Consider the following 25,430-nt stretch of genomic DNA (forward strand, 5'->3'; position numbering starts at 1 on the left):
AAAAAAAAAAAAAAAAAAGAATTCCTTGGGGGATGAGAGAGTGCTCAGGCTCTCTTTAACACCTAGGAGCAGATGGATCATTTCATTTTATTCTGTCTTACGTGGTTCTCTGTCTCTGTGTCCTTATCTTGCCTTCCTAACTAGGTTGGAGGCAAGGACTACTTTTTACAGCCCCACAGCACCCACACAAAGCAAGACAATCAATTAATTCTTAACTGAAGACCTGACTGATTACAAGAATTCAAGGTCACTTGAAAATTCAGGGTCACAGCATTACACAACTCCAAAGAACATAATTCACATTGTATTATATGGTTGTGCAAGTGGCAGCCTTGGAACATTTGCAAAGGTTTAGACTGGACTGTCTTTTCCAGCTGAGAAAATTTTTTTTTTACAAATTATTTGTTGGTACAAAATACACCTCACCACTTTCCCCTTATTTTCTGCCAGGAAGCAACTACAAGTATAAGTTTTCTCAACTTAGGAATATACATTCATTAGAGAGGGTGTAAGGATATGTGAGCATGTGTGTTCATGTGTGTTTAAGTAGGCTAGCGGATCTGCTGTGTTAGGAAGCCCATTTGGAAAGGTTTGAGCATTTGAATCTTATATTTAAGAGGCTGCTGTGTTTATATTCCTTTTGAAATTTCCTACTTTTGGAATCTTTGGTTTGAATGATGCTTTAGAGCTCCCTATTTGTCAAGCACCCAGAGCATGACCCATAGGTACCAAGCACATACACCAAAGTCACTGGATGAGCAGAGGGACTCTTGATGACTGCATGGTTTTTATCTTTGCAAAAGTGAGAAAATGCAGAGGAGGGAGAAGGGAGCAAAGAGTTTCTCCTACCAAAAGCCTATGAGTGCTTTTGTGTTTTTCAAACTGATGGTGTTTGTTTTTTTTTATGTCTACCCAGGAAACCAAGTGCTACCTCCTGGAGCTTCTCTTGGAAATGGGCTCACACCAGAGGCAGCAAGAGACCTTGGCCTTCTCCCCGGGATTGCGGTCGCAGCCTCACTCATTGATGCCCATGCAGGAGGACTAGGTAATCTCTTATTCATTGCCTACAGCCAAAACCGAATTCAAATGGAATATTCCCTAGAACCGAAGACACTCCTTTTCCGTTTTTAAAGCAAAGGTCAGGGACTTTGGTGTTTCAGGATATAATAATGAAAAGCCTTTTTACAGTTAGGCATTTGGATAGAATTATAGAACTTTTCATTAATGATAGAATTTATAATTTTATTAATTTCTTTATACATGACAGTAGAAAAAAATTATTTGAATAAATTTCTGCGTAGTTCTTTTGTTTACTGAAAATTTGAAAAAGGTATGTTAATTTCTTGCCATAGTTACCTGTACTGTTTTTTTCTAATGGTACTCCAAAATCCTTATAAGTCTCATAGATTTATTTTAATAATACATTTGGCTTATGTCCTTTATCCAGTTCCTTGGTTATAGTCTTGATTTTATCTTATACATAAAATCAAGCCTGTTATTCATGTATTCATTTGTTCATTCATGAAATACCCGTTAGCGTTGAACACTTACCATGTCCAGGCATAGTGCTAGGAGACAGTGAACTTAAAATAAAACCAAGGTCTCTTCCCCAGATTTTAATGGGAAAACAGACAGGGAAACAATTAATTACAGTAAAGATTGATGACTGTTGTCTTCTTCATCCTTATTGAAGCTTTTGTGTGTTTTTTGCAGGGGAAGTTGTTCTAGCTGTCGGTGTCTCTCACCTCAACTATAGCCATATAATTTTTTTCCTAGCCTTTCATTCTAACAATTTAGCAGGACATGACCACTGAATATGCACAATTGAATGGAACAGAATTGAATAGAACAAGGTGGAAAACATCAGTGCATTTCACATGGTAATGGAAGGCACTGCTTTGTTGAGCTGTGTTTCCATTTTATGCACGTACACTTTCAGACACTTGCATCGACCCTGCCCCTACTCTACCCATGCATTTACACCTCTGTGACTTGGCACACATGTTCTCTGCCCAGAATAATTGGTCCTCCACTTCTCCAGCTGGCTAACTCCTCCTCTAAATACAAGACCTATATCAGATGCTTTCTGCTCTGCATAGCCTTCCATGAAACACTCAGGTGTGTTTAGAAATTCTCTAAATTATGCTTCTTTCAGCAAACTATTTGAAGAAATGATCATATTGTGTTGTAATTTCTAATATATCTGTTAATCATTTGCACCAGACTGTGAACTCCTTAAGAACAGGAACATCATGTTATTCATCCTGTATCCTTCATGCCAAGCCCTGTGTCTAGTTCCTATAGGGGCTTTTAAGTTTATTAAATGAACAGTCACGTTAAGGCAAGAATTAGTTGAGATGGCTTTAAACAGTAGAGTGTAGATTAATCTGTTTTCTTATGCAACAGATTTATTAAATGGTTCCTTGTTCTACATACTACATGGACTTTCAGAGCAGGATAGCCCTCATCAGTCTATGAACATGTCTGTTCTGTTCCTCTCTATGTCCTCAGGATCTAAAACAGTGCCTAAGAATTAGTAAACAACTCATATATAGATTGGTTGAATGGTATGTAATATATTTCTGATTACAGGCAATATTGTTTCTGTCCAAATACTTTTCATTGTGAGCACTATGTGCTTTTGATTGGAATGTTAAGGTTTTGGTTTTTATATATAAGCATAGAGAGAACTTGAGGTCTAGACAAACATGGAATGTTTCTGTCCCCTAGGAATCCTGACATTCCAGATCATGTGTGAGGCCATTAAAATTTTCCCTATCATGCTTTTAGAATTATCCCTGGGGTAACAGTATCAGTCATCCACCCCTACCTGGGCGACAAGCACTTGGCTGGGTTCAGCATATGCTGAAAGAAAGAGGACTGCTGCTTGAAGAGCCACAGGCTCTACAGTTTCCTTGTCCGTTTCTCAGACTTCCCTCAGGGACGTGCCAAAACACACCTTCTCACTTCTGCCCAGGACTCACTATGCCCTCCAGGAGGGGAGAATGCCAAATGACCCTCATCTTCTTCCTAAACAGAGATACTCATTAGCAGAAGTTTTACCCTTAGAAGCTGTGGCTTAAACCTTTTGCTCCCTGTAAAATGCAAATCCCTGTAAGTGATCGGGTTTGGCTGTGTCCCCATTCAAATATCAACTGAATTGTATGTCCCAGAATTCCCACGTGTTATGGGAGGGACCCAGAGGGAGGTAACTGAATAATGGGGGCTGGTCATTCCCATGCTCTTCTCATGATAGTGAATAAGTCTCATGAGATCTGATGGGCTTATCAGGGATTTCCACTTTTGCTTCTTCCTCATGCTGTCTTGCTGCCACCATGTAAAAAGTGCCTTTTGCCCTTTGCCATGATTATGAGACCTCCCCAGCCATGTGGAACTGTAAGTCAAATTAAACCTCCTTTTCTTCCTAGTCTCAGGTATGTCTGTATCAACATCATAAAAACAGACTAATACAGTAAATTGGTACCAGTAGACTGGGGCATTGCTGAAAAGATACCTGAAAATGTAGAAGCAACTTTGGGACTAGGTAACAGGTTCATGGGCGGAAGGGACTTTCCTTGTCTCTGGTGAGACTTTGGACTGTGGACTTTTCAATTTTTAATTCTCAATCCAGAATTATCTGGATTGAGTTAAAACTTTGGAGGACTGTTGGGAAAGCAGCTGGGAGTGTGACTGTACCATGCAAAGCCACAGGGACAGAGCTGTCCAAGACCATGAGAACCCACCTCTTGCATCAATGTGACCTGGATATGAGACATGAAGTCAAAGGAGATCACTTTGGAGCTTTAAAATTTGGCTGTCTTGCTGGATTTCAGACTTGCATGGGCCCTGCAACCCTTTTTGTTTTGGCCAGTTTCTCCCTTTTGGAATGGTTGTATTTACCTAATACCTGTACCCCATTGTAACTAGGAAGTAACTTGCTTGTTTCTAGTTTTTGTTTTTGTTTTTGTTTTTGTTTTTTCCTGAGGTGAAGTCTCCTACCGTTGCCTGGGCTGGAGTGCAGTGGAGTGAACTCAGCTCACTGCAACTTCCACTTCCCTGGTTCAGGCCATTCTCCTTGCCTCAGCTTCCCAAGTAGCTGGGATTACAGGTGTCTGCCATCACAGCCGGCTAATTTTTTTTGAATTTTTAGTAGAGACAGGGTTTTAACATGTTGGCCAGCCTGGTCTCGCACTCTTGACCCCATGATCTTGAACTCCACCTCCCAAAGGGCTGGGTTTACAGGTGTGAACCACCACGCCTGGCCTTGTTTTTGATTTTACAGACTCATAGGCGGAAGGGACTTGCCTTGTCTCAGATGAGACTTTGGACTATGAACTTTTAGGTTAATTCTGAAATGAGTAAGACTGGGGGACAGTTGGGAAGGCATGATTGATTTTGAAATGTGAGGACATGAGATTTGGAGGTGGCAAAGGCAAAATGATATGGTTTGGCTGTGTCCCCATTCAAATCTCAACTAAATTGTATCTCCTAGAATTCCCACATGTTGTGGGAGGGACCTAGGGGGAGGTAATTGAATCATGGGGGCTGGTCTTTCCTATGATGTTATGATACTAAGTCTCATGAGATCAGATGAGTTTATCATGGATTTCTGCTTTTGCTTCTTCCTCATTCTCTCCTGTTCCCACCATGTAAGACCTGCCTTTTGCCCTCCACCATGATTATGAGACCTCTCAGCTATGTGGAACTGTTAGTCAAATTAAACCTCCTTGTCTTTTCCAGTCTTGGTATGTCTTTATAGCAACATAAAAATGGACTAAAACAAAAAGTTAGTAAGTTTCCCCCATATTTTTTTTAATGGAAAGATAGTTTTTTGTTTTTTTTTTTAATGGAAAGATAAAATAAGAACCTTGGATTCTTTAAGGCCTGAACTTAGATGCCAGCAGTGGCTGGGAAGGGCACAGGAAGGTGATATTCCACTATGATGGGATAGTACAGACTTACCTAATAAACGTTGACCATGTTTTATCCTTATTATGCCTTCTTATGCTTCTTCCTTTACTCTTCCTTTACCTTACAGCCAGTCTAAGACTAGGATATCTTAAAAAGGATAGGAGGCCTGGAAGCAAACGTTTCTTCTCACTTCTCCCCTTCCTATACCCCGATTAGGATGTGGAGGAGAAAAGAGGCCTGAAAATCTTGAAAGGGTTGCCATAGGTCCAACTATATATTAACTAAAGACATATATTGAGTGAATGTAACCTGTCAGTTATTGATCTAGGCACTGGGAATTATCAGCAGTGAACAAATCAGGCAAAGTCCACTCGTTTTGGAGGGAAAATTTTCATTGTTCTCCCCTGCCTGCATGTTTGTAGCTTAACAGATTAGATTTGGGACAGCTAATCCCTGAAACATTTTGTGATGCTATGATAAGGGCATTCAACGTGGAATCTCAAGTTCTGGATTTAAATTGTGTTTCTGCCTACAAATATAGTGCTTCTCAGAACTTTTGTTTCCTCTTATGCAGTGAGAGAGAGTTAGAGACAACAGAATGCCGGATTCACTACTTTGTGATTCTGTATAGGTTGAGGTCAGAAATGGCCTCAAGAACTGGCTAAATGAACTCTGTACGAAGAGATTTCTGAATGTCAAGTACAGACCCAACTTTGGATTCGTAATTGTATGCCATGCTGGCCTCTCACCCACAAACCTTGATAACTGTATTCACTTCAAATGCTGACCCGGCATGGCCTGCTTTAGACCCACATTCTGATTAGTATGAGGGGTCAGCACTCTGCTTTGGAGACATACCCCCAGACTTTCACTCCCATGGGAGGCCTGGGAAGGGAGAATAAGATCAAAGAAGCAAGCAAAACTCAACCCATGGTTTTTCCAGTTCTGGAAAAAGAGGAGGAAGGACTTTGTGGGAATAAAAATCGATGCTAAAAGAACATTTTGTTCTTAAGGTGCTGGTTAGTAAGTTCTCCAGCAGACAGCCAGAAGATAGGAGTAGCTTTGTTTGCACTTCGTGGGGGTGGTTCTGGCCAGGACTCCTGCTGCTGATATTTTTCTAGCTTATAAAAATAATGTTAACTTTGTTCCAGGTCTGTTCTTGGCTCCAGCACCCCAACTGTCCTGAAAGGCGATAGCAACCTGATTTATGTCTCAGGCCCTTCTCTCAGTTGCTCTTATCTGTCAGACAAACTCCTCATTATCCATCAAATCTTGAATCCTGTTCTCTGGGAAGCCTTCCCTGACTTCCCAAGTTGACTTAAGCCCTCCCTCTTTCCTCTACTCACTGTGTCTTGCACTTGCAGGTTTGTGTGTGCCACATTGTCTCACCTACTAATTTATAAACTCTTTGGGCACCTGTTGTTTCATCCTCCCACTACAGCAGCCTGCAGAGTGCTTTGCATATGGAAGACCCTTAACACATGCATATTTAGTGAATGAGTGAGTGACTGAATGAATGGGATTCCCTCCTTGAGGGATGAATATTACAACTGAGAAAGCTCTCATTCAAAGGCAGTTGTCTCTATGCAATAGTTATATTTGGCTCATTTCTGCAGGAGCAAAAGTTTGGTTTCTCCTAGATGTCTGGAAATCTGTCTCCTTTTTGCCCTCATCACATTACCAAGTTCTGGCCAAGAGCGAGCTTTGTTCCTTGGTTTAGCACAACTGTTTGATTACCAATATTGGATTCTTTGCCAGGTGTTGAAATGGCTTAAATTGCTCATCTGGGCCAGATGTTGAATTGGTTTAAACTGCTCATTTGAGTTGCAGAGTCAAGCCAAAATGAGGATTTTGAATTTCTTTTCTTTTTTAATGGAAGAGTTTATTGAGCCAGGCTTGCAAAAAGGGCCTTTGGTTCTTGCCCTAGAACAACACATAGTTTGTTCCAGTAAGCAATAAAACATACCAATACTCGTCTCACTGTCATGAGTGTTCCAGAAGACAGGGTAGGTAGGCTGCAACTTTAGATAACGTGATTTGTGGGGAGCATTTATTTATAAGTAGGGTATATACTAAAATGTAGCATGATGGACAAAGAAATATACTTATTAGCAATAATCCCTTGCATTTATATACTTTTGATTAATGAAGCATGATATAGTTTGGTTCTGAGTCTCATGCGAATCGTAATCCCCAGTGTTGGGGGGGGCCCTGGTGGGAGGTGATTGTGTTATGGGGGCGGATTTCTCATGAATTGTTCAGCATCATCCCCTGGGTGCTGTTCTCATGACAGTGCATGAGTTCCCTTCAGATCTGGTTGTTTAATAGTGTGTGGCACCACCCTACTCTTTCTCTTGCTCCTGCCCTGGCCATGTGAACTGCCTGCTTCCCCATCACCTTCTGCCGTGATTGTAAATTTATTGAGGTCTCCCCAGAAGCCAAGCAGATACCATCACGCTTTCTATACAGCCTGCAGAACCTTGAGCCAATTAAAACTCCCTTTTTTTTAAATAAATTACCCAGTTTCAGGTATTCTGTTATAGCAATGCAAGAATGGACTAATACAAAACACATCTGTGTTCATTATAGAATTTGCTCCTCATAGCAGCTTTATAATGAAGCTAGGACAGGGATGTATAGCCTAATTTTACACAGCAAACAGCTGAGCCTCAGTGTATTATAGACTTAAGAATAGGTATTTATTTGTCAACTTACACTTAGTTCTTAAAGCAACTTTATTCATACTGTTATTTTGTTCCATTTGTCAGGCGAGACAGTTGAGGCTCACGAGACTACCTAACATTCTGAAAGCTGCACAGTTAGAGATGCATGACTTAAGCCCATGCTCTGTGCACACTTATCACTGTGTTATAAAGAATGGCCTATCTATGTAAACGTGATCTATTCTGTTCTTTAATTTGACCCTTAAAATGTGAGCAAGTAACAAATTTTGAAAAAGGAAGGTCTTCAATAATATTTATAGACGACTCAATTTACTAGTTGATGGGGTTAGACAGTGACTATGAGAGAGAAGTAGACTTCTGGGAATTTGTAGTCTAGTAAAGAAAAGTAAATAAACAATTACAATTATTTGTGCCATGTATAGAAGGCTTTGGAAAAACGTCAAATTGGCCTAAAATTGAGACTTAAAAATTATTAAAGGATTCCTGGAGGGAGTGATGTCCAGTAATTAATTATGAAATTTCTTTATCTGTTATTGCTTCCTGGTAAAGTGGACTTTATTTCTTTTTGTGACTTTTAAACTTCAGTTAGGCTTCATTTGTAATATAAAATAATAATAACATCATTAGTTAGAACAAGTAGAACCATCACTCTGACTGGTAATGACTGATAAGAAATGATGACCATATCTTACAGACCTCGTATGTGCCAAGTACTCTACCTGATACTGCTTATACTTTATCTCTTGCTTCTCACAATAAGCCTACAAGGTAGAGGTTATTTCCCCATTCTGCACATAAGGGAATTGAAGGCAGAAAGAATAATGTTTATTTATTATTATTATTATTGTACTTTAAGTTCTGGGGTTCATGTACAGAATGTGCAGATTTGTTACATAGGTATACACGTGCCATGGTGGTTTGCTGCATCCATCACTCCGTCATCTATGTTAGGTATTTCTCCTAATGCTATCCCTCCCCTAGCCCCCCATCCCCTGACATGCCACATCCCTCTTCTAGCCGCCCCCCACCTCCCTGCTATCTCTCCCCTAGCCCCCTACCCCCAACAGGCCCCAGTGTGTGATGTTCCCTTCCGTGTGCCCATATGTTCTCATTGTTCAACACCCACTTATGAGTGATAACATGCAGTGTTTGGTTTTCTGTTCTTGTGTTGGTTTGCTGAGAATGATGGTTTCCAACTTCATTCATATCCGCAATGGACATGAACTCATTCTTTTTTATGGCGGCATAGTATTCCATGGTGTGTATATGTCACGTTTTCTTTAGCCAGTCTATCATTGGTAAGCATTTAGGTTGGTTCCAAGTCTTTGCTATTGTAAACAGTACCACAATAAATATATGTGTGCATGTGTCTTTATAGGGGAATGATTTACAATCCTTTGAGTATATATGAGTAATGAGATTGCTGGGTCAAATGGTATTTCTATTCTAGATACTTGAGGAATTACTGCAGTGTCTTCCACAATGGTTGAACTAATTTACACTCCCACCATCAGTGTAAAAGCATTCCTGTTTCTCCACATCTCTCCAGCATCTGTTGTCTCCTTTTTTTTTTTTTTTAATGATTTCCATTCTAACTGGCGTGAGATGGTATCTCAATGTGGTTTTGATTTGCATTTCTCTAATGACCAGTGATGATGAGCTTTTTTTCATATGTTTGTTGGCTGCATAAATGTCTTCTTTTGAGAGGTGTCTGTTCATACCCTTTGCCCACTTTTTGAAGGGGTTGTTTCTTTCTTGTAAATTTGTTAAAGTTCTTTTGTTTCTACAATCACATAACTAATCTTATAGCAAGATTTGAACTTGAGTCTGCCTTCACGGTTCATATTTCATTTCCCTAGGCCAGTGGTTCTCAACCAGGGATGATTTTACCCCTCAGGGGACATTTGGCAATGTCTGGTGATGGTTTTGTTTATTGCATCTGGGGGAAGGGAAATGGCACTGGCATGTGGTGCGTAGAGGCCAGGGATGCTGCCAAACACCTTACAATGTCCAGGCCAACCCCCTGCTACAAAGAATTATCCAGCCTCAAATATCAGTAGCCCTGAAGCTAAAAAACCCTGTGCTATCCTGGAACACCTCCAGTGATATTATTTCCCTTCATCAATTCATCTTATTTCTGAAGAAGCCAAAAAGCAGCCCACGGTAAGGGTTTTGCTGATACTTTAGTATTTGTTGAAATATATTTGGTGAAATTGACTCTTCAGTAAAAGTAGTTATAAGATTAAAAAAATAATAGAAGTAAAGCCTGAGGAGTTGGGAGGACAGGATGGTTTCCACCCCACTGTTTCAGAGTCAAGCCACACGGAACGGCTTGGCCTTCTTTCGGCATATCACGCACATTCCACCTCCTTTCCTTTGCTACTCATCCATCAGCACTCAGTCTAAATGTTACTTTGTGGAAACGTCTCCAAATTTAATCCACTCTCAGAAAAACATCAGTCACTGTCTATACTGTATCTGTGAAATACATTACAACCATTTCAGGTTTTTCACCAAATTATGTTCACCTTTGTATGCCCATTATCCAGCAGAAAACCCAGGTAGCCAGTCTTCAGTAAATCAGTGTAATTACTTAATTACTATGATTAGTAATTAAGATAATAATTATGAGATGGTTTTGAAAAATCAAAAATAGGAATTGGTAAATCTAGGTGAGGGAGACTTTAAGAAAATACAGAATCCTGGACCCTACCCTGCTGAGGATGCCTGGGGTGGGTCCTGGAATCTTGTCTTAAGTGTGGAAAATGTCACCTGGTACCCAGAGGAGACAGCCTTGAGGGATGAGCTGGCACTGAGGACACAGGGGTCAGAAGCAGTAGTGATGTGTTTCTGCCAAGTAGGCAGATCAGACCAGAGCAGAACCGTGCTACGCAGGAGCCAGGCCAGGCGCTGGCCAAAAGCTGGGGGCAGGAGGGAGCTTATCCAAAACGAGAGAGAATATGGATCCAAAGAGGCAGACGGTCTGCAAGAAATTGGGGGTGGAGGGATTAGAAATGCAGATAAAGTTATGCTGTGGAATCTGGAAGGAGAAAACCGTGCCAGTCCCTGAGCAGATAGAACAAGGACGACTCCGGGAGTTCCTGAATGTGAATCACAGAGGGGAGAGGAGGAACATATTAATGAGATTGCAAGTTTATTATTTTAAGTTGAAGTTTGGTTTAATGTGAACCACCACTGCCTGAGACCTCGACAGTTGCATGAACTGTGGCAACAGCTCACGTGGTGGAGAGGCAAACAGCATACGTGGGGGAAGGATAACTTTGAGTTTCTTGCTCTCAGGCTCCAAGGCTTTCTTGGGGCACTGTGATTCTCAGGACTGCAGAAGGCTGGCCTTAGCTGAGAGACCAGACTTTGACTCTGTGGAAGAAAACTGAGAGGAATCCAGGCCCTGGGGCTATTGCCAGCACCCCATGTGTCCCCAATTTTTAAATCTTGTGCCACACATTAGTATATATGGCTGTGAACCTGCCATGAAACCATAACATTTTGAGTTTAATACACACACTCCTGTTTGGATAATGAGTAATCATAGGTTTTAGAACTAAAAGGCTGCTCAAAGATTTTCTATACCAAATTATTCAATTTGAAGATGAGAGAACTGAGGCCCAGACAACGGTGAGCCATCCAAAGTTACCCTAGCAAATTACTGTCAGAGTCGAATTTAGAATCTGAGTGACCTAGTTCATCAGCCAGGGTCCCTGCCCCATTGTGCTACACTGTCTCCAGATTAGAAAAAGGAATGACTCTTGATTTCTGATTCCATTTTATACCTTACATCCCATTTAATGGCTATAGCCAGTTTCACTGGTGGTCATTAAATAGGTAAATTAGTTTTTCTAAGCCACACTTGAGTAAATCTCTTTGTTGTGTTGTCACAATCTACAATAAGCTCCAAAGAATCTACCCTAGAGCTGGAAATAATAAAAACACCTGCTATTTGAGTTGCTTCCAAAGAGCTCAAAGCAGTTATTTTTATTTCTCCTACCATTTGTTGAATACCTATGCTGTGCCAAATGTTTTGCTAGGTATTTGACTATTCACTATTGTCAGTTCACAACCACACTGTGAGCTACCATTATTTTTGGCCTTTACCATACAAAGAAATCAAGGTTTAAGAACTTGCCAAAGGTTACATTTTAATGAACTATAAAGTTGGGTTCCAGGACCCACTGACTGCAGAGCCTATGAGCTTTCCCCTGTTTACCCTGGCAAGTGAATCTATGTGTGTCTAGGTATGTCTGTGCCTTTACTTATGTTAGCCCATACTTACACCAGTGCATATTTATATCTGTAGTAGAAGATAGAGCTTCTATTTAATATTTGTCTGGATGTTTGTAGTTCTATTTTATGGATGAGAAAGTTGAGGCCCAGGGTGAAGAAGTGACTTTAATAAAGGATATTTAAAGCAGCACAAGCATCTGAGTTCCATCAATCATGGGGAATAAGGCCGAGGTTATTAGATCAGGGTAGGAATGGGATGCATAGCTATTGGGCCTATGTGGTGAAGAGATCAACAATATTAATGTCGATGTTAATTGTGTATAATAAATTTGTTAATTAATGCTGACAATCTCAATCTCAAAGATTAATCTTAATCTTTTTGTAGTGACTTGCCATTTTTAAACTACCCTTGGAACAGGGAAGGTATTTTTACCTCTCATGAATGATTGAGAAAACTGACCCTCAAGGAGTTGAAGGGATTTGCTTAAGGTTATAGGATGAGGAAAGATTGGATCCAAGACTCACACCCTTATTTGTGTGCCCCTGTCTTCACATCAGCTTTGGTGAACCCTTGTATTGAACAATGGAACAAGTACTACCTAATAAATGGAGCAAGGTGTCTTATTCTGAGCCCAGAGCCTCTCATTTTAAACAACCTCTGATCATCTCATCTACTCCAGAACCATATCTGGTATTCTGGGGCCATTTTTAAACAGAAGGTTTTACTTATTCTCTCCTGTATTAGTATATGACTGAGAAAATGAGCTGATGTTTTCCTTTGCTGAACTTGGGAACAAAAACAAAAAGGAAAGAGTAATCCAGCCACAGATTCTTACACTGCCAAGCACCTGTTAGGAGAACTTCCCACTCCAAGTTCAAAAGGTAGAGACTGCTGGAAAAGTATGTGTTTGGGGGCCCAGGGTCTAAGATTGCACTTGCGTCACTGGCTGCAAGAGTAGGATCAGGTCCACTGTTTTTCATGGCACAAAAACTCAACACACAGTGCTTCACATCCATATACTGTTTCTAAGCACTGATGTTTACTTTGGGTCTTGCACATCAGCAGCTGATGGTGGGAAAATACACATCTCTAGTTACTGCCCCAAGGCGGCAGCCTCGCATCTAAACTGCTGGCTTCTTCCTTATTATCTATCCACAGGCCTGATTCGTTTCCTTGTTTTCTGTTTTCTCTTAACTGTGCATTCATATCAGTCATTGTGAAGAGCAAAGAAATAATTTTTGAAATTTTCCATATGGCTATCTTGAGGATTGCCTCAGTACACTCTGTAGCTGGTATAGATACCTGGGGAAACTAAGAAGGGAAATTTCTTTGGATATAGAAAAACCATACTAGTCTCCAGTTACATCATTCAACAGCAGCGACCCCAGCCCACCTTTCCATACCTTCAATTTCTATCTGTGCTTTGTACTATGACTTTGATATAAGAATTTGGCTCTCTGAAGATGGTAAAAATTAAAAAGCTTGAGGTAGACACAGTAAGATACTTACAAACATGTTACTCGTTCCACCAGCTGTCTCTTTGCCCTTGGAAGTCATCTGACTTGCCATTTTTAAACCACCCTTGGTAGTTTAAATGGCAGCAGTGGCCTGTCTGGAGCAGCCACTGGGAAGACGCTGTCTGCAGTGGAGGAGTGTGCTCTACAGAGCTGGCTGGGGTCAGAACAGGTAGGAGTCCTGCCCCCTAACAAGTTGGTGGAGTGGGAGCTCCGTGCTCCCAGGCTTGGAAATGCCTGCTCCTACTCCCTGACCTCTCCCATTCCTGGCTCCTGCTCCGGAGTGAGGCAAAGTAGTGGCTGTCACAAGCCGGCAAGGTGTGCATGCTCTTGACTTGATGCTGACATGCCACCCCCTACCTCCTTGGGCCCTCTGGACTTTGGATGCCAACAAGCATGGCAGGGAGGCCAAGGTGAGGGCTGAGGGTGACTTGGCACAGGTCTGCAGGTGCCTCAGTAGGAACAGCCTGGGTGCATGGGGTGTCAGGTTGTTGATGGCAGGAAGTAGACAGGCTCCTGGGCAGAAAGGGATGGGTCCTGGATGAAACCCTACCATCTGGCCAGGGACCATCTGAAGCCTGGGGGCTGGACTGCCAGTTCCGTGGAGTCTGTGGCCCAGAGCGAGAACTTATGGTGCTTTTTCTGGGTCTGCCCGTGGCCACCCACTCATGGACCAATCAGTACTCATTTCCTCCCATACAAATCCCTGGATTCAGCCAGATTTGGACAGACTCAGGACTACCAGCTGCAGGAAGGAGCTATCCACTTTGAGTTTCTCCACCTATTGGGATGACCTGCCTGTGGAAAAGAGCTACCCACATCAGGTCATCTCTCTGCTGAGAGCCGGACACTTATCTAGACTACCTGCCTGCAGAAAGGAGCTACCCACTTTGGGTCTCCTGAAGAACTTGAGACTCGCTGAATGGCAAGACTGAAAGAGCTGTAATATAAACAGGACTGAAACACATCCCTCCAGTCTGCCCGTTACTTTGTGGGCAATGAGAAGGAAAGAAGAGCTATAGCCCTTCAGGGAGCCCAGACCTAGGGGCTCTCCAAGCCAGGTCTGTGACACTATCTTCAAGGCTCTGAGGTTCATGGCATCTCTAAGCCACCAGATGCCCATGTTTCCCTCATCCAGATGTGAGTGCCCCCAGCAGAAGCCACATGCAGTACATTGGATACAGCTGCAGCCTCACATGGAGCTAGCACCTGTTCCAGCGCCTGTAGCTGCCTGCCTCACCATAGCAGCTGGCATGCCTGGTTGTGTGCAGTGGACAGACTCTGCACTTGCTCACCCACACAGCCTTTACTGCTCCTGCTAGGCCCACACTCAGCAGGTGTGAGATGTGGGCTGGTGGCATGATCTGAGCCCAGCCTGCTGGGCTGAGTAGGTGGAATGAGCCCAGCAGGTACGAGCAACACTCAGGCAGAAGATGCCACTGGCCACAGAGGTTTCTGGCTGGCCAAGCGACACCCCAGGGATCCCATGACAATATTTCATGCTTCAGTTTCCCCATCTGAGAAATGGGAATAATAATACCTGTTATATAGTAATAAATGAGCTTTATTACTATAGTATGCTGTAGTATCTGTAGAGCACTTTGAATAATGTCTGGCTATACTGTGTATGTGTTTAGCTATGATTAATGTGATTGCAGTAGACTTACATTATGAATAGTAGCAGTGGGCAAGAGAAAAGCAAAGGCTTATTTCTTCATTTACAAATAGAAGATGTCTTTCTTCTGTGTATCAGGCATTGTTATAGGCATGTTAGATATAGTGGTAAACAAAGCCAAGTTCCTTCTCTCATAGAACTTCTGTCCTACTGGGGAAGTTCATCAACTCCCATTTAAACATATATATTTATATGTATATGTAAGTATACATATGTGTATGGTATGTGTGCATAGCTGTGTGTCTCTGTATATATGTGTACATATTTATGTGTCTTCATATGCATGTGTTTATGCATGGACATGGTATTTTACATGTATATGTATTACATGTGTGTATCTGTATGTATTTGTGTGTGCTTATGCATTCATGCATGTGTCTGTGAATGTGTGTGGGTGTGTATATATTGTGCATGCACATGTTTGCATGCCCCATGTGTATGTCTGTTTATGGGTACATTTATGTGTGTGTCTGATGTGTATGTGTATATGTGATGTGTCTGTTTATGTGTATTTGTGTATATTCTAATGTTCATGTGTATATATGCATGTGTCCATATGTGGGTATTTGTGTATATGTAAGTGGATATGCATGCATGTGTCTGCATAGGGTACTGCTGAATGTTATGAATAGTCCTGATTAAAGTGATGGAAAGTTCTTGGAGGTGCTGCTGGTATACACAGGTCACGAAAGTTCACTCTAGAATGGGACATTTGAGGAAATATACCTTAATGAAGAGACGAAATACTTCATTGTATAAAAAGCAAGGCAGTGATTTTTTTCAATCAGCAAATATATATTGAGCACATACTTTGCCTCAAACATGTGCTGGGCACTTTGGATACCAGGATGAAGATGACCCAGTTCCTTCTCTAGAGAACTCAGCAGCTGGTCCTGGAAAAGGGAGATCTGGTAAAAGGAGATCTGTATTCAGAAAAATCCTAATACAGCTTGCATACTGCTTTTCCAGGTGGTGAGAAAAGTGTTACAAGAGTATAGGGAATGGATTGGCCAGCTCTGCCAGGACGAGTTAGGAGGTGAAAACTCCTAGGGGGTGAAAACTTGGATAAGCCTTTTAAGAAGCAGGAGTAGAATGTGCAGAGGCCCAGAGGTGTGAAAATGCCCTTCATAATCAAGGAGCAATTTGGTGTGGCCAACTTGCCATTCGAATGTAGGAGAGGAGGAGTGAGAGGCAACCGGGAAGATGGAGCCTGTGTCACACACTCTGACTGGAATCAGGCTGCCTGGATTCAAATCCCTGTTTTGCCGCTTACTAGTGAAGTGCTTACCTGCTGTGTACCTCATATTTCCCTTCTGAAGATGGGAATGGGAATAGTGCCTCATATGGTTATTGTATAGATGCCTTCTCCTGCCACATTGTGACCACTCAACAAGTGTTAGCTACTCCTGGTTGGAAGTTTGAATGTAAAAGGCCTTAAATTCCAAGCCAAAGAGATTGGATGCTAAAATTAATTTGGAGCAAACCTATCTATTCAAATAGCTTTCTTAGCACTGATTTTGATGTGAAAAATATGTGGAATGTTCTACATTATCAAGCAAGTGCTTTGTTAGTGTAGTTACAATTCTTAATACTAATGGATGATTTTCCATTAAAGCAGTAAAAAAAGATACCATCTCATTTTAAGCTTAGTGCAAAAGCTTACTTAAGTGAAATTAAGCAGATATTTATTTTGCCAGGCTCTGGGGAGGATTCTGAAATTATTCACTCCCTGCTAGTGCCTAGCACTTTATCTTTGCAACTGCACTTACCCTGCAGAGTCATGGTTGGACAGGAAACTGTATTCCTGGATCTCTACCTTCAGTATTTCACGATCACTGTTTCTCATCTGCCAGGCCTGAGGGTGGGCAGTGCTGATTTCACGGTCTCGTACCCACTCCTGTTTCTGCCAGTGTCTTTTGTGAGAGGAATTTTACCTCTGCCCCTTTCTCTTTACTCCATTGTCTCTTCTCCCGTCTTCAAATCCAAACAGTAAATCTACAAAGTTTGCTCATATTCACTGCAGTCTGGGCTGGTCAGTGTTCTTTTAGAGCCCGTAGGATTTCTGTTCCCATACTTGTAAATGCTCCCATCTTTATTTTGTTGGTGGTGATGACAAATTACCCCACATGACTTCCCTTTGTCCTGTTTTAGTTAGAAATTACTGTTTACTGGAGACAAAGAATGGAAAATATATGAAGGGGCAATATGAGAAAATAGGTTATTTTGATTACTTCCAATCATCCGTAATAAATTGAATTTATAATACAGATAACCAAATAAAAAGAGCATTTCAATTTAAACTTAGAATGACTTATAGGTTTTTTTATAATCTGATTTCCAATCTTATTACTTCTTCTAGCAGTTTTCAAACTTGCATGTGCATAGTCACTCATGGAACTAGTTAAAATGCAGATGACTAGGTCCCCACCACCACCACAATTCGTTCTGATCAGTGGCTTTAACTGGGGCCTAAATATCTGCACTCTATCCAGTCCACACATGAGCCTGATTAATTTCACCAGTGGTACCTTAAAAGATAGCAAGAGGGGCAGACTAAAGCCATGTTGGTTACTATCAAAAATTGTCTATACATAATCTAGAAAGAACAAAGTTGAATCCAAGCTAAATGAAAGACTGCATTTTTATTTTTGTGTTTCAAAAGCAGAGCAATAAAGAGTTTTTCCAATGTGTTACACTTCCTATGAGTTGGATAGTACCTTTTTACCTAGATGCCACTTAATATGGACAACAACTTTTATGACTGTGCACATTCTCAACCCCCCATTTAAAGTGAGGAAGAAGACTCACTTAGACTCAGGTGGCTAGTGTGGTTGAACAGAGAGAACCTTGGTCTGCCTGGCCCCAGCTCTCTCTCTCTTACCATTATATAGCTTCACCCAAGCCAGCATTAAAGTTAGTTATAGATGATTTTCTTTTAATGTTCTAAAACCAGAAGACATGGAGCATCTTTTAATCAAATGCTGAACTCCAGGGGAAGCTAATTCTCTTCTATTTTGTTGAAAGAGAATGTGTCAGGCTGTCGATCTATATTGTTACAGGTCCCTGGGCTGAATTTAGCCTCGAGAATTAAATGTGTATCAGCCTTGTGACTCATCACTATGAAACCCTGAGACAGGAGTCTCCTACCAGTATCAATAATATGAATGAAAACTTTATATGCCTTCTGGATTATGGCCTCTCACAGCTGAAAGTTGTAAAGAAAAACCCATGCAATTGGATTTTGTGAACTATATTAAATATGCCCAGCAATGTGACTCTTCAAAGGAATTCATATACTATCTGCTTTACTATGGTGTATCATTATAGCTCATTCAATGCATATGGTCTAATAATTTATTTCCCTTATGCATATCTATCATTAAATGTGACACATAGACAATAACATTTAAACACCTAACAGATGATTATATAGCTGTCTCCCCCACTTAGACTATGAGCAGCGGAATCTGGTTATCTTCGTGTCTGTAGCTCTTAGCTCAGTAAATGAATGAATAGGTGCATGAATGAATACATGCATGAACAAATGGATTTGCTTAACGTGCTAAGCACTAGACTAGTTACTGTGGCATATACAGTGATACAAAGAAATAGAGACAAATGGATTGAGTTCTGTAGGAATTTTAAAAAGGGAGAAATCAATTTCAGTTGAAACAGGCAAAGAAAAGACAAAAATACTAATATTTATTGAGGGACCTTCATGATAGAAATATGCTGGAGAGTGTATATGTATAATCTTCACATTGCTCTAGCAGCTTGTTCAAGGTCACACAACTGGCAATGAGAACCCCCTGAGGTTAGCTATCATGATCCTTCAGGGAAGTGGGAAGGGATAGCCTTTGAACGAATCTGGGATAATCAGTGTATTCTCCACTGGCAGCAATGAAACATAGAGTATTCTGGAAGGAGAGCATAACATAAGTGAAGGCACTGATATGAGGTCATGGAATAGTAAGCATTTCAGTTTGGCTGAAACCTATGATATTTCTAAGGGATTCCTGGAAGAAGAGGATATAATGATCAAATAGGTGGAGATAGATTAGGAGTCTGTCCCCTCTGAGTACCATTTTGAAGTTTGTGCTTCCTTTCTCTCCCTGGAGCCATTGGCAAGCTATTAAAGGTGATCTTAAGCCAGAGATTCATTATAAGCAGGGCTTTATATAATTTCTTATGCACTAGTTGGGGGAAAAGGCAAAGTGATTTCCTGAAAGAGGGTTGTGACAGTGGGCCTTGAAAAGAAGACAGGGAGTTTGACAACTTTTTAAAACAAATCCATGCATTAGGCAAGCGTTACTTAAAATTTTTGATGTTCTTTATATTCTACTAGTACTTTTTATTTGCCTTGCTATTACTAAATTAAATGTATATAAAAATATTTTTCCTTTTTAATTTGAAATGGATTTTGTCTCATATTTGTCAGGAGATAATAATAACTTGTTAACTTCAAGGCAGTCAGAGTAATTCATCCAGTCAATAAACTGGGTATTCATTTAAATCTATTGTCTTTAATGGAGATATCCAGTATACTCATTCATTTAAAGTAGAATGATAAACCCTGAAGTTAAGAAAGCAAAGCAAAAGGCCTCCCAAAGCTGAGAAAACACTTGCCACAGAGTCCACACACTAGGAAAGTACAAGGATTATTCTCTGGCTGTCACCCAGTACTGCTGACTTAGAATTATAGATAAAATATGTTGTAGTTTTTAATCATTAATAGCTGACTATGCAAAATTATTATTTTCTCCTAGCTGCAACCAACAGGTAGCTTATCTTCCTTTTATGTCAGGTGCTGTGCTAGGCACCAAACATAAAAATATGAACAAATTACAATCTCTGTCCTCAGAGAGCTCCTATTCTAATTGTAGAAACAGACAAGTAAGCCATCCTAGTATGATGTGGGAAGTGTCTGATAAAAGCGTGTCTGGGCTGTTACAGGAGTTTAAACTCACTTTGCCTGAGCAGGTTAGTAAAATTCCATCCCCTTCCCCTAAAAGTGATATTGGTTTGACACTTAAAGATGAATAGGATGGAGAAATAGGAATTTATCAGCTGGACAAGATGGCCAGGCTGGGAGGAAGGTGAGAAGGAGAGGGAAGCAGAGGGAGGTAGTATGCCCTAAGATTCAGAAGCATGAGGGTACCCCTTTGGCTGCAGAATACTGGGTATACTGTAGTGCCGAAATGGAAGTGTGAGAGATATATGTGAGGACAAAGTTTTTGAGGGCCTTGAACATCATTTAAAAGAGTTTGGAATTTTTTATCCTTAAGGTACTGTCTTGTAAACAGAGACTTTGGAGGCGGTGAGGTTAATGGATCGGAAGACGGCACTGTTTTTTGTTTTTTGTTTTAAAGATGGGGTTTCACCATGTTGGTCAGGCTGGTCTTGAACTCCCGACCTCAAGTGATCCGCCCACCTTGGCCTCCAAAGAGCTTGGATTACAGGCAATGAGCCATCGTGCCTGACCAATGGCACTGTTATAAGAGACCTTGAAGGCCGGAGCCAAATCAATACCAAGGCCGTATCAGTGGAACAGGAGGGGGCATTAGAAAATTAAACATAGGCTGATGAACAGTGATAGGGTCCTCTAATGCATGGGCAGAAAATGCTATATATATAGCTCTCTGAAGCAAGAGTGCAGTGGACAATGATAGCATGGCACTGTTTAACAGAAATAAGCAGAGTCTATGGGTCAGGAAGGATTGAGTGTAAGTTTCCAATCTACCCTTACCAATTACATAACTTCTACAAGTCACCTCTTTAAACTTCACTTTTTTATATAGGTAAGAAGATCAAGATTCATGTTTTTCTTCTAATGTATCTGCTTTTATATGCCAAAACTTCAATAGCAATTGAAGTGGTGGTGTTGGAATAAATGTGATCACAAATAGACAGTATTTAATTCATTAATTTATTCACTTACCATTTATTGATTTTTTTTCTCGCAATAATGGAGTATACTCTTGGTTTCCAGAAATAAAAAGCTGGAGAAAATTAAATGTACTCACATATATAACTCACAAACATACCTTTACTAAAGGACTTGAGAGGCCAAAATCAAAAGAGAAGACTAGAGAGCTGGGTTCAACATTTCTGCCCTTTTACATGCTGAGCATTTGCTGATTTGCTGAGATTTGGACTCAACATTTTTACCATTTTTTAATACACTCTGAGCATTTGCTGAGTTGAAATCTGCAACTCAAAGACCAAGAAGCTTAACACCAGTTGGGCAGTCTGCAGGCTAGAAGTATAAATATTTGAGTTTGAGCATCATTGAAGAGAGAAAATACTAGTAAATTCTCTAGGTGTTAGTTGGGACCCTGAGAATAAGCATAAACTAAAAATAGACAAGCTTTACAAAGACTGAAGACCAGCTTTGAATTAAATCACCATCTGATTAAATTCAGATCATCTATCCCTACTTGAGCTAACTGCAAGAAGCAAGGTTATATCCTTCCTAGAGGTAGGTAACATAATCAGAAGCTCAAGTTGTACCAAAAAGGTTTCATATGTAATGCCTGCATTCAATAGAAAATAAATGTAAAATGTAAAATATGAACAATTTCAAAAATCAAGAGTAAAAACAAACCCACAGAAAATCCATATGCTGGTGGTATTTGACATGAATTCTAACATATCTGTGATTAATATGATCAAGAAATTATAGGAGAAGATGAAGATTTTAGCAGAAATCTGGGAAATAGAAAAAGAAATAGGAATTATAAAAGTGGAACTAATAATTGAGATTAAGAACTGAATAGGTGGAATAAAGTCAACAGCATGCAATATAATTGAAGAGAGAATTATAGTACGGAAACACAGATATGAAAAAAATCATCCATACTACAGCTAATATACAGAAGGATGGAAAATACATGAAATACACAAACAAGTATGAGCTATATGGAGCATGGTAAAGGGGTCTAACCGAGATGTAGCTGGAGTCCAAGAATGAGAGAAGAAAGATAATAAATAATATATAGAAGCTATATTTGAAGAGATATTGGCCAAAACTTTCTCAAGACTTGTAAAAGAACTCAAATGAGTTATTTTAACTTTTGAATATTCAATTAATTCAATTCCATATTAAAAGGATACAAGAGAAAATTACATTATATTAACAGTTGTTTAAAAGTGCTTTTGATACAATTTAGCACATATTCATGATTTAAAAAAAAAATCATGGCAAACTCGGGGTAGAAAGGAACTTATTTTGATTAAGGATATCAACAAAGAAAAAAATCTAATGCAAATACCATACTTAATGGTGAAATATTAAAAATGTTCTAACTCTTACCACTTTTATTCCACAGAGCCTACCCGGTACATCAAGTCAAGAAAAATAAATTGAAAGTGTAAGAATTAGAAAGAAATAAAGCTAACATCATGGATGACACAATTATACACATATAGACTATCAAGAGAATCCATAGATAAAATATTAAAAATAATAAGTAATTTAGCAAGGTTGCTCTTGCAGAAAGTCAATATAAAATTCAATTTTATTTCTGTAATCCAGAAGCAACCATTTAGAACATAAATTTTTTTTAATAGCATGACATACAATAGAATAAAAATATTAAGGACCTAGGAATAAAGATGTGTAAGACATCTATGTAGAAAGCTATAAAACATTGAGAGAAACTAAAGAAGTCATAAATAAATGGAGGGATATATAATGTTCATTGATTGGAAAACAATATAAATGTAACAGTTTCTTCCAAATTGTTCTATAGATTCAGTGTACTCCACTTCAAAATTCAAACAGATTTATGTGTGAGAGGATGGAAACTGGTAGTCATTCTAAAACTTGCGACAAAAGAATCAATAATAATCAAGACAATCTTAAAAAAGAACAAAGTTGGGAGAACTTCATAATGACAGATATTAGAACTTGTTATAAAGTAATGAAGACTGATATTGAGGCAAGGACAGACAGATAAACCAGAGGAAAACAGATTAAGGAGCCCAGAAACAAACTCCCACATGTATGGACAGTTAATTTGTGGCAAGGGTGGTGTTTCAGAGCTGTAAGGAAACAATATATTTTTCAGTGAAATAGTGCTCTGCTGATTGGCTATCAGTATGGAAGAAATTGAATTTTGGCCCTTCTCCTTATACCATACATGCAAATACATTCCAAATAAATTAGAGACTTAAGTATGAAATGTAAAAAAATCAAGTTCCTAAAAGACAAGATCTTCATGACCTTGAGACAGAAAATTTTCCTAAATAGGACGTTAATATAAATACAACCATAAAGAAAATGATTGGTAAATGGGACTTTGTTAAAATAAGAAACTTCTTTTAATCAAAAGATTCCACTTAGAGTGAGAATGCAAGCCACAAAGTGGAAGGAAATAGTTTCAATGCATATAACAAAAGATATGTATCCAGAGTATATAAAGAATTTCTACACATTAATGAGAGAAGCACAATCATGCTGACAGGAAAATGGTTAAATATGTATATATATGTTTGTGCATGTATGTGTGTATATAAATGTGTGCATATATATGTTTGAGTGGCTTGCAGAAAAGAGGATATACAAGTGGACAATAAGGTATGAAAAGTTTTCTAGCCTCATTAGTCATTAGGAAAGTCCAAATTAAAACCATACTATGAATCACTACACACCCAGCAGGTTGGCTAAAATCAAAAAGATTGATAATGCCAAGTATTGATGGGGTTATGAAACACCTAAAATGCCCAAGCATTGCTGTGGAAGTATGACCACACTTTGGGAAACAGTTTGGCAGTATCCTGATATGCTATGATTCAGCAATCCTATTCTTAGACATATATCCAACAAAAATGTGTACCAGAAAAAAAATACATATGTAGTAATACACATAAAATCATTATTTGCAATAAGCAAAAACTGGAAACAAACCTCCCAGTTCTCATCAATAGTAGAATTAATCAATATTTGATATATTCATGGAGTGGAGGATTATACAGCAACAAAAATGTACCAAGTATTGCTACATGCAGCAATGTGGTTGAATCTCACAAACATGGGTGACTGAAGCTGGCACAAAGAAAATACACTGAACGGTTTAAGCAAATCCTGTGGTCTAGACATCTGCACAGTGGTTATCTCTGGTAGGACGTGGTATTTGGAAAAGGACCTGAAGGGGTTTATTTCTTGATCTGGATAGGCATGTTTACTTTGCAAGAATTCACCAAATTCTATACTTAAAATTTGTAGCTTTATAATATAGGTTATACTTCATTGATAAAGTTTATTAAAAATATCAATAGCTTCAGGCAGTCCTGTGCTAGGCACTGGGAATGCAGACATGAGTATGAAATAATCTGGCTGTGAAGAATGGAGAGGAGGAGGTGAGTGGTAATTAATAGGCAAGTAGAGAAGGATTTTGTTAGAAGTGAAGTCAGGGTATGTCACTTTATTCGTCAGCACACAGGAGCAACTCCCAACTCAACACACTTCCTGCCTGTGTTAGGTACTTCATAAATGTTAAATTCTACTCCCACCTTACTATACTGGTAATCATGAGTAATCAAGAAAGGGAAAATTATGTTAAGAATCCTCTTTTTTAGTGCACAATCCATGTTAGTGATAGTGATGGCAAGTTGGTTTTTTTTGTTTGTTTTTTTTACCTTTAACAGTGAGCCTTTCTCAAACAATGTATTAGATAAGATTGCAGTTTCCTCAGCCGAAATTAGTTCATCAGTGATTACTTTCTCCACGGAATGTTATTACAGTGAGTTTCTCTTGTATGTATAACCAGGGATTCTGAGCCTCTTTCGTCTCTGCCGTGGGCCACACAGCCCCATAAAAAGAGGGTAGAAAGGAGGAGAAGGTAAGAACATCTGCCAGCCTGCCTGAATTTCAGCTGTAGATTGGCAAGCAGACAGCTCATGGAGGGAGGATATGGACAATGAAAAGGATTGTCTAATTTGAGGTCACAGTGCCCACCGACAGCACAGCAGGTGCTGCTAGGCCTGTGCAGAGCTGGAAATCCTGGCAAGAAGGTAGCTGCTCCATCTTGTCTGGCCCAGTTACTACCTCTAGCCGTTGCTGAAGGGAGTCTGGGTAGTTACCATTTCCAAAGAGCTCACAAGAAAACAGGACTGACTTAGACATATTCCAGGTTTGCCTACTGGTACTTCAAAGTGGTGGATTGAATTTTATTTTTAAAATCTTTAGGCTGAGCCCAGTGGCTCACGCCTGTAATCCCAACATTTTGGGAGGCTGAGGTGGGTGGATCACCTGAGGTTAGGAGTGCGAGACCAGCCAGGCCAACATGGCGAAACCATTTCTGTACTAAAAATATAAAAAATTAGCCAGGCTTGGTGGCACACACCTGTAATCCCAGCCACTTGGGAGACTGAGGAAGGAGAACTGCTTGAACCCAGGAGGC

The 25,430-nt window shown here is 39.9% G+C and overlaps 1 protein-coding gene across 13 annotated transcripts in view; it reads left to right on the top strand.

Annotated features, from left to right (window-relative positions):
• The window catches only part of FGGY (FGGY carbohydrate kinase domain containing), a 432,024-nt gene that overhangs the window by 206,165 nt on the left and 200,429 nt on the right, over positions 1 to 25,430 (top strand). For 12 of the 13 annotated variants that reach the window (XM_017544014.2, XM_037744071.1, XM_037744075.1 and 9 more), the window contains one exon: positions 917 to 1,045. The exons of the other annotated variant lie outside the window; for it this stretch is intronic. In XM_017544014.2, the coding sequence (XP_017399503.1) occupies positions 917 to 1,045 (129 nt within the window). The remainder of the gene's footprint in view (positions 1 to 916; positions 1,046 to 25,430) is intronic. 13 annotated transcript variants of the gene reach the window in all.

This window comes from Cebus imitator, unplaced genomic scaffold (assembly GCF_001604975.1).
Source record: "Cebus imitator isolate Cc_AM_T3 unplaced genomic scaffold, Cebus_imitator-1.0 Scaffold163, whole genome shotgun sequence".
NCBI classification, from domain to species: Eukaryota; Metazoa; Chordata; class Mammalia; order Primates; family Cebidae; genus Cebus; species Cebus imitator.